Source organism: Gymnogyps californianus, chromosome 5, assembly GCF_018139145.2.
Source record: "Gymnogyps californianus isolate 813 chromosome 5, ASM1813914v2, whole genome shotgun sequence".
NCBI lineage: Eukaryota > Metazoa > Chordata > Aves > Accipitriformes > Cathartidae > Gymnogyps > Gymnogyps californianus.
Window position 1 is genome coordinate 35,018,115 of NC_059475.1, and position 10,650 is coordinate 35,028,764.

Below are 10,650 nucleotides of genomic sequence, written 5' to 3' on the forward strand. Positions count from 1 at the left end.
AGCAGACACTTCATCTTGCATACGTTTGGAAAACATTTGGTTGTACATGTGCACAAACTGAAAATGAAGAAAATACATTAAAACAACAAATTAAGTTATTTCCCACTCTTTTTAACTGGAGTGCAATTGTTACTTTATCACTGAATTTTGAAGTTGGTAGCTAGAATGTTAAAAAGGTTGGGTTTGGTTTCAGGAAGCTTACTTTTTGTTTTATGGGTTTTTTTAATCTATAAAGGCAATTCTGTCAGTCTGATTACTACTTTTTTAAACTAAAATATACAAGAATTATAAAGAATTACAAGAATTTGGCCCTGCTTGAGCAGGAGTTTGGTCCAGATGATCTTCAGAGGTCCCTTCCAGCATCAGCCATTCTGTGATTCTGTGATAAAGTTACGCATTTCTTCAAGCTATGTAAGCCAACATGTATCCTGATACATCCCTGTTCCTTCTGGAGATGAATAAGTAAACAACATACTTTTTAACATAAGAAGGGCATTTGATAGCTATCTATCATGGATTGCCAAAAACGTTTCCAGTGAACTGCTTTTTGAGCGAGGTTTGTCTTTTAACAGATTAAGTTCTGCGGAAAACACCTTCCTCAAAATACCTCAGAAAATAATAAAAAAGAGAGGTTGAGGGTTGGGAATGTAATAATCCTGGTGTTTCAACAGGAGAAGTTTTTCCCGTTCATCATGTTGACAGAACCTGCGACTTTTTCAGTTAATTGTTTTTAATGGAAGGTTTTAATGGCTAAAGCCCAGTTTCTAACCTATTTCATTGCTTCCTGCTTTGTTTTTTTATAAAGAGAGCTGCCAGCTCCTTCACTGTAACACTGCACGGAGCATGGGTGGGGTATGCAGAGGCTCTCTGCTGGATAGGACGGCTGGATCCCAAGAACCCTGCTCTGGATGGGAGGGAAATCAGCAAGCAGAGGAAGGCGAGCTGTGAGGAGGAGGATTTTGCTAGAGTGTGGACTTTGTTTTGATTCAATTATGCGCTGATTAATGTTAACAAAAATGTAAGATGAATGTTATACCCAGCTAATGGATTGGGTTCCATGAGTTAATCAACAAAGAGCGATATTTCTTCTTTTTTTTGGGGTGACTGCATGGCAAGTGCATTTGTTTTAGATAACAATCTCTGGTTTCTATGGGGATCGTCCTTCTGCTTGTTAAAGGTATTATTAAGAATCTTTCACATTATTTGAATTATTGCTAAGAGCTAGTATTTCAAAACTATCTCAGCTGTTGATGCCTGCATCAACACTTTGTGTCTGTCAGTGAAATCCGAGGACGGTACAACTTGGAAGAGGAGCAAAAATATTTTTTGCTGCTTTGAATCAGATTAATGCACTGTGATAACATTTCATGCTCAGAGAATGTTACTCCTTGCAGATACAGTGAACTTGAAACACTATAAAGGCTAGAAGGATGTCTGGGCAGCGTGCTGTGTTGGACCGTTGTATTTACTTTCTCAGTGTACTTCTGTGCAACTTCATGTACTGTGTGGCTGCTTATCTGTGATATTTCTCAATTTAAAAAAATGTAGGGGATGACTGGAAAAAACCATCCTTTCAATCTGAATACAGTGGAATTGGTATATAGTACATGGAGATTTTATTGAATGTTGATAGTTATGATAATATAACGAGGATAAAACGAACTCTGTTTGACCTTGTTTGGCAGGCTTTAAACATGTGTTTGTTTCTAATGTGAAAAGAGCTGCTTCTCATGCAGTGGTTACTTTCAATATTTCCTATTCCTCTTTTTTACTTGGAGAAATTTTCAAAGGCACAGACAAGCTGGATACTTACCTCCTGCTCATTCAGTCTGTGTACTGACAAGGTTGTCAACTAACGTCAGGTGTAGTAGGGGTTTTATGTAGACATAGCTCATTCTCTGAGAAGACCAAAGATACACTTTTCCTTTTTAAATGAAAAACACTTCATCTTTTTCTTTAGTGGTGGAATTCTGTGCAACGAGTATGGGATATGCTTTGTCACATGTAGTTGTTTATAAGTGACACTCATGTCCCAGGCAATATTGACTTACAGGAAAGAGCAAGATGCTATGTTTTCCAGCTGCTTGTTCACTCCAACTTTCCCTGGATGCCTTCCAGCTAACCAATACAATCCCGTTACGAAGTTTGAATCCAAGGTTATGTAGCCCTAGACCAGTTATCCAGCAGAAACGCCTCAGAAACTAACCCATGGTAGAAAATGACAGCTTTGTCCAGTGTGAGGATGTGCAACAGCCTAGTACAGTTGTAAGCCAAGGAGCATACTGGTGTTAGACTAGTGTCTTTCATGGGTTCAACAGTGAATGACTAATACATACAGAACAGAAAAGTGCCTCTAGACATTGTGAAAAGATCCAGAGCGCAATTGCTATAATGCTTGTTGAATTACCTTGTTGCCTGGAATGTTGTTATCCTCTTCCATGGGAAGGAGTTACTGGGGAAAGGTGAGGAGCAATGAAATGCGAAATGCATGCAGTTTTGTTCTGAAGCTTCTAATATTTAATGCCGTGCAAAGTTTCTGGTGTAATTTTTTGTCTGAGTGGGTGGCTTTGAGATGCATGAAGGGAAATACTTGATTTGAAGGCATCAGCAGAAAGATTTACCGGTCTATACTAAAGCTGATCTGGTTCATCAGAGCAGCTTATTAATATACAAGTTACTCATAGTTGCAAGTGGAAAAAGAATGTTTCCCTGAGGGCTATTCACTCACTAATTTTCCAGTGTCCCAAATGGACACTTCTGTCTGCTCATCCTTTTATCCACTTTCAGGCTCTGACTTTATTTTGTCTGTCTAAAGAGCTCTTCCTCATCTTAGAACCAATATTTTTTTTTATGCTTTATTCTTTCCACTTCCATTTAGGATCAGTCAGCGCCAGAGCTAATTTCATTTCCTTGTGACTCTCTGATGTATAAATGACAATATGACATAATTTGTAGAAGTAATGCAACAGCTGAGAATCTGGAGTCTTGAATAAAGCTCCTCTGTAGGACCCTGAAGAATAGCTCAGGAGTTCTCTGGCAGCTTCTGAAGTATTAATGAAAAATCCTCTGGTTTCTTTTATTTTTCCATTCTTCATTTATATTCATTCTAATGGAGGTCAAACTTGCTTTGGAAGTAAGGTTATAAAATCAATGCAATTCAAACTAGATGGAAGATTTAAATTAAAAAAAAAAAAACCAGCAAACCCCCAAGCTTCTCCGCTACTCCAGAGCATTGTAATAATATATTATTACTATGTGAGAAGTACTTCTTTAATAACTGGAGAGTTAGAGATGTTTTTGAAAGGAAGTGGTTTGATTGACTGAATATCTCCTAGCAACTTAGGAAGCTTTAAATAAAACTGATTGAATACTGCCTGTGGAATATATTGTCAAGCCCAAAGCACCTGCCAAAACCAGATGATGATTCCATTCTTTAAAACACATCAGATAGTAAATATGTAACTGAATATTTTGTCAGCTACCAAAAAGAAATTTGCATAAGACACATGACACAATATATAGAAAATTGAATTCCAAATTACATTCAAGTACTGCAGACCTAAATAGTATGTCTGTGAGGTAGATTTTAAAGTTAATACTGCAAGCTTCTATTGAAACGGTACACTGTTTTATCAAGAAGCTAAACTTGACTTTCTGGTATTTCTTGGTACTTGCCACTTGGTATACACATTGGCCATGTGAACAAGAATGTGATGTTGCTGGCATTTTATATGGGCAACCATAGGAAAACTCTACTTGGCAAATAAAAGCTTGGGGTTTTTTTATTGGTTAGAGGAAAAATCAAGCCAAAGAATGGTAGTGTCAACGGAGAGAAGTGTGGGGGACTGCAGCTGCTTTTTCAGATCTCAATCAGCAGCTTAAGATGCTGTTTTCTCTCATTGTGTGTATTTGTAGGTACCCTACAAAAACACTAACAAATACGACTGCCTCATAAATCAATTACACTTCAACTCAAAAGAGCTTCTAGTAAGTGTCAACGATATATAGTATCAACAACATGCAGTTGTTGATATAGTCTGCAGTAAGAACAACTTAACTTTTCTTGGAGGTAGGAAGCTAAACTCTACTTTGCATGCTGTCCAGCTGCAGCAGAGTAAATGGAGTTGTCTTGTCAAGCAGTATTTTTATGTTGGTAGCTATGCTTTGATTAATCTGGTGGTACTGCACAGTATGTCTCCAGGAGGAATAAAATAAAGGAGAATCACATTTTATTAAGATGATACTGGCCTTTACCATGTAGTTACTGCTAGTGCAAACTAGCAGTGCAACTAGCTCACACACGAGCTATGCACTGAGCACAGCTGCGTAATTTGGCCAATGCTGAGAATTTTACTAATTCACTAATACCTGTCATTCAGGACAATTTTTGCCTGATGCACAGTGAACTGGGTAACAAAGACTGATTGCAGTATTTCTTCAGTATGAAAATTTGAATACAGTTTAATTAGTCTGAGCTATTACATTTTATTTTTGTCTTGGATTTGCTGTCTAGTAAGATGATTTAATGACTGTCTATTGCTTACTGTCTTACAGAAAGAGAGGTATTTAATAAACTACATTAGAATTCATTAGCTAGCAGATAGTATCATCAAGAGCTATGTGCTCCACTAGAAATTTTTCTCCATTACAACCGCTGTGAAGAATTACTAGAGGGAGTTGTATAAAGTATGTTTGCTTTCATTTCTTTGTCAGATCATTTCATAAAAGGGTGAATGTTTTCTGAAAAAAACTCTGATGCCTTGTAAGTTTACAAAGAATGCTTGTGAAACCCTTGAGAAAACTGCATGGTTTTGTGCTGGTTTTATGATGTTTATGTGACAAACATTTAGCTGAAACATTAGGCATCTTTTAGTTTCAGTTGCACAATTTGCTTACAAATATATGATCTGCATGTATCTTTAAAAATGTGTGCTTCTAACTTGCTCTGGTCACCTTGCACATTCATCTGCTGCCTTCCAGTTTTAACACACTTTCAAAGTTTGTATTTCCTATTGCTGTCAGTGAATCTTCAAATGCTCTGTGTGAAGATGGCACTAAAATGTTCAAGTGTTAGGTGCTGGAGCCTGAGCCAAAACAGTGTCTGTGGAGGGATGGGTGGAAAGCCGGGACCAGGTTACATGATGTAGAATGTGTGTGCCCTGCTCAGCTGTGCTAGCAGAGATTCTCCTGCCTCCTTAGCTCTGCACTAGTACAACTCCATCTGCTTGGGTACCACAGAAAGTGTCTGCCACAGTGTTTGATCAGTGTAAGAGTTTGCTGCCTCTTGTGTGTCACCTGCCCTGGGAGGGTAAAGGCAGAGCCAAGAAGACAGGGAGCGGGGAAGCCTGAATGGGCTGTCTGCTTCTCAGTGCCCTCTCCCTCCTTAAGATCACTCCCCTCTGCCCATGTAGACACAGGGGAAAGGGACTTCTCAGTCTGAGCAGACCAAGGCAGAACAAGAAAGAGCTATTGCTGAGACAATGTGTGGTGTAGTTCCATTTACGTCGGGTCCGTGGAGCTGAGTGCACTCCAGGCAGTTTGCAGCAAGTGGTTAAGTACAGATGTGTGATTTTCACTGCCAGCTATCATGGGCTGACCTGTCTTTGGGAGTCCTGTGTGCATAAAATACACTTTGGGTAAGCAAGCATTTCTGTGGTCATATAGTGGGTGTCTGCATTTCCTTCACCTATAGTATTGTCTTTAACTTGTATTAATTGGAAGTGGCAAAACCTTTGAGAATTGTGGGTATTTTATGACATTCAAGATAAGACTTTAATATTAAATTCGTCTTCATTTTTGCATAGTTCTGTTAAGCCTTTTTTTCCCTGGTAGCACTCTTTTTTTAATTTAAAAAAAAGCAAACATCTTGCTAAATACAGGTTTTTAAAGGAGAGAGAAAATCCTATATTATGAGTGTGAGTTTTCTGGCACCTTGGTATGCATTAGAAGGGGCCCAGAGCTGCATGCAGTAAGAACAGATTGCTTCATTTACTCTTGTGCTGTTGCTGTGTGAGTTAGAATCATAGGGAAATTTGTGATGGAAAATTTGTTTCTATGATATGGTATTTCTTTCTGAGATCTGGATAGAATAAGATACAATGATAAGGGAAAAATACTGTCTTAGCTAATGCTGGTTTCTCTCTGTACGTCTGCTTCACTGCCATCCATTCACTCTATTTGAAACAAATGTATAGGTCTTGAATATCCAAAACAGTGGGTTGCATTCTGTGTGTACTTTTGTGAAGTTATGTGCATCAAGTCTTTTTTTTTTTTTGCCTGTCCCATTTGTTTAATTACATGTTACTATGTATACATAGAATCTCTTGCAAAAAGAAAAGACAAATTTCTTCTGGATGTGGCTTCACACAGGCCTGTGTACAATTGAAGTGGCCAGTGGAAAGAAAAGCAAGCTGCTGTGATCCACTTACACAGAGACACAAATGGATTAAAACCATACATTTATATTTATATTTATATTTATATTTATATTTATATTATATTTATATTTACTTACACTGTATTTTTATCTTTAAAAAAGAATTATGCACTAGTTATTAAAATATGAGCACTTTAGCAAATTGCTATATTTGAATACTCAGGATGGCTCATTTAATGCAGGAGTCAATATAAGCATCTAAAAACATGGTTCGGATATCCTACTTAGGCATTTGCCTCTGAAATTCCCTGATTCATTCATTACTAGAAGCTGGGAGGAGATAGCTGGGGAGTAATTGTTTTCAGTCATCTGATTTATAAAGCCACTAGCCATTACAGACTTTTTAGTTTGAGCAGTGTGATCAATCAGTGACTCCTGGCAACCTCTAAACAAGTATTTTTATTTGCAGTACTAGGGAACATTCAAATCTGTTAAAATTATTGTTGTGGGGTTTTGGGGGTGTTTGTTTGTTTGTGTTTTTTTGCTTTGTTTATCCTTCCTGTCTTTACTCACAGGTAACATCATGGTGCTGTGGTCAACTTGCAGAACATCAGTACTTAAATCTGTAACAAACCGATTCATTAAGAATTTGGCCTGCTCGGGGATCTGTGCCAGCCTAGTCTGTGTGCCTTTTGACATTGCTCTTAGTGCCAGTCCACACTGCTGCTGGTGGATCTATACGATGCTCTTCTGCAGAATTGCCAAGTTTCTGCACAAAGTCTTCTGCTCAGTGACCATCCTTAGTTTTCCAGCCATTGCTCTTGACAGGTAAGAGAGCAAATTTGCCAGGATCCTTGATTTTTCTGTCGTCTTTCTCCCTTTGAAACCCTTTTCTCCCTTTCATATTGGTCTTGCTCTTGTTCCAGTGCTTTGCTCACAGTGTACAGCTTCTTTCTAGAATGTATTGGGATAAATATTCTTCTCTGTAACATTGAAAACCTTTATTTTTCAGCTTACTCTGATATCTCTGGACATTTATAAAGGACATTGAGTCTATAGATTTGTCTTTAGAGAAGTTTTTATCCTTTCTTTCTTCCTGCTAATAATCCTTGTTCAGTAATGGAACTTGAAAGCAGACAACTTCAGACTATAGACAAGGTGCACATTTTTAACTGTGGAAGATGAAAGCCATTGCCTGTTAGAAGAATTTACCAATCCCTGAGGTAGATTGTCCATCAATTTCAAATTTCAAATGCAGATTTGTTTTAAAAAATCCCAAACAATATTAATGCAACTAGAATTAATTCAGAGAGGTTTTGTATGTAGAAGATCAGTCTAAAACAAAAGTGGCCCTTTGGACTGTCTAAGTTTTTGGATTCCATTCATTTTGCTTATTATTATTAGCAGTCACTGATCCCACCTAAATGCACAACTGTATCATCTTGACAGTGACTGTAAATTAGATATTTTTAAGGAAGGGTAGATGCTGGTTTAATACAGTTTACATTACTAAAACTGGATTTATACATGTTAGGTAAAATTATTGTTAGTCTGTTATCGTGTCTCACCACAGAATACGTTAGCTCTGCAAAACCAAACTGTATACCTAATAAAGTGATATGTCTCTAATGTTAATGTCTTGATAAATGCAGTATCACTATCTGTAATGCACACCAGTGTTGCCAGTGGAACAGCATATCATTTGCCCTTCACCAGTCAAACTTGTGATCTTCCTCACAAAAAGCAAACTGCTACTGCTTACAATGATAAGTGTAAAAGGATAGGTCTCTCATGAAAATTCTGTGAGCTTAAAAGTCCACAGTAGCAAGCAAGCAATGAATCAGTGCTGAAATGTGAAGTGCATGTCAGAGATGCACTTTTTTTTTTAATGCACACAGAATGTTCAGTGTTTGACTACTCTTTTGCTCAGGGCCTTGCCAACCAGAGCTCGTGCAAAACAAAACGCCATTGTACTTCCAGTAGATGGGTACATGTAATTTGTGACCAACAGCTTTTTCCAAATATCCAGAGAAAAAATCTCTCATAAAGCAGCTTTTCAAATTAACTATGAGTCTGGCCTTTCAATGCGACATATCTATGCCTCCATTGTGTTTTCTGAAATGTTGTGCTGTGTGCAATATACTGTCCAGTTTACAAGTAAGTAAATGATGAAATCTTCAAAATAATGTTCATATACATTAGCCAAAGTGATACAGTCCCAATTATTGAAAGAATTGTTCACCAATAATGTGATCCTGAAGTTTGCATATTCAATTTTGTTCTACAGACAGATCTGCAAAGGCAGACCCTTGGGTTATTTTTTTCTCTCATAAGCAGGTAGTCAGTTGGCAACCCAGTTAGGGATTTGGGGCACTATGCTCAGACAGCTCCTGAGAGGCTTCTCATAAGCACTATGCTCATTATAGACTTCACCCTTTGCATTGTATCAGTTGTAATTTTTTAATATTTTTTTTTTGACAGGTACTACTCTGTTTTATACCCTCTGGAAAGAAAAATATCTGATGCAAAATCCCGAGACCTGGTTATCTATATCTGGGCCCATGCAATAGTGGCCAGCATTCCAGTATTTGCTGTGACCAATGTGTCTGATATTTATGCCATGTCCACCTGTTCTGAATCTTGGAGTTACTCCCTTGGCCACCTGATATACGTCATCATCTATAACATCACCACTGTGATTGTACCAGTGGCTGTGGTATTTCTCTTTATGATTCTTATTCGCAGGGCACTGAGTGCCAGCCAGAAGAAAAAAGTCATCATAGCTGCCTTAAGGACCCCTCAGAATACAATTTCTATCCCTTATGCCTCCCAGCGAGAAGCTGAGCTTCATGCCATGCTGCTTTCCATGGTTATGATATTTATTTTCTGCAGTGTTCCCTATGTGACTTTGGTGATTTACCGCACCATACTCAATATTTCAGATATTTCAGTCTTCTTGCTCCTCACTGCCATTTGGTTGCCCAAGGTCTCTTTGCTGGCCAATCCTTTGTTATTTTTAACTGTTAACAAATCAGTACGGAAGTGCTTAGTGGGAACAATAGTACAGCTGCACCGAAGGTATAGCAGGAGAAACATTGTCAGCTCAGGTGGTGTTGCAGATGCTAATCTGGAGCCCAATGTCCGTTCGGGGAGTCAGCTTCTGGAGATGTTTCATATTGGGCAACAACAAATCTTCAAGCCAACAGAAGATGAGGAGAATGAGACCAAATCCATTGGCTCTGGTGACTTTCAACAGAAAGAAATTCCTACCACCAGTTTAGAGGTAGGAGAGACTTTGGTTCACAAATTTATACCACAGACGATTGCAGACTCTGCAGTTCAGGTGGCACCAGCTGTGCCCACAGAAGCTGATATGGTAAATGACAAGTATTCCATGCAGTTTGGTTTTGGACCCTTTGAGCTGCCTCCACAGTGGCTCTCAGAAAACCGAAACAGTAAGAAGCGACTCCTGCCTCCTTTGGGGAATACCCCTGAAGAGCTAATCCAGACGAAACAGCCTAAGTGTAAAGCAGAAAGAAAAATCAGCAGAAACAATAAAGTCAGTATCTTCCCGAAGGTGGATTCTTAGTAAGAGCAGGAGCTTTAAGTGACAGAGGAAGGTCACCTTCTATTATATGTGTGATCCCATGGATCTTTGTTATGCTGAAATTTGTTACAGGCTGATTTTTTTGTGCCAAATATAATTTAAATGAACAAAAAAAAGGGAAATGTATATACAAGTGTTCCTTATTAATATGTTTTCATGAAAATAATATATCAAAAGATGGTGGTTCTTAGTTTTATCTGTGAAATCCCTACAATGATGCCTGCCTGATTAACTTTCAAAAAGTACATATGGCTTTGGGAACACTTTGTATGGCTGAAGTATGGAAATACGGCAGTCAGTTTGCTCGGAAACCTCATGTTGTCTTAAAATGGACTGGGTATCAACTTAATAGGAAGGGCTGTAGGGAGCAGAAGACAGATGCAAAATGGGTAAGTCCTAACCTCCTGTAAATAGACACAGCAAGGTTCTGCACGTTTCATTAATGAAGTAAGTTGGACTATTAAGTACATCTATTTTCTGTTAAGCCCATTTCTTAAATCAGTGTTAAAAATAAAACTTGCTGCACTTTTTGCACAGATTAGTTACCAAGTATCTGCCAAACATATAAACTTTTTTAAAAACTAAACCACTATTTTTTGGCTTAAAACTTCAGCAAAGCCAAGGATACCCAAATCGTCATGTGTGTCAAAACTGAGAAAGACCTTTT

The 10,650-nt window shown here is 38.2% G+C and overlaps 1 protein-coding gene across 1 annotated transcript in view; it reads left to right on the top strand.

The window, feature by feature from the left end:
- GPR176 (G protein-coupled receptor 176) overlaps window positions 1-10,430 on the top strand; it is a 45,658-nt gene extending 35,228 nt beyond the window's left edge. The window contains 2 exon segments of the mRNA XM_050897779.1: window positions 6,952-7,204; window positions 8,858-10,430. Coding sequence (XP_050753736.1) covers window positions 6,952-7,204; window positions 8,858-9,965 — 1,361 coding nt within the window. The 3' untranslated portion in view covers window positions 9,966-10,430.
- Window positions 10,431-10,650: the final 220 nt, after the last annotated feature.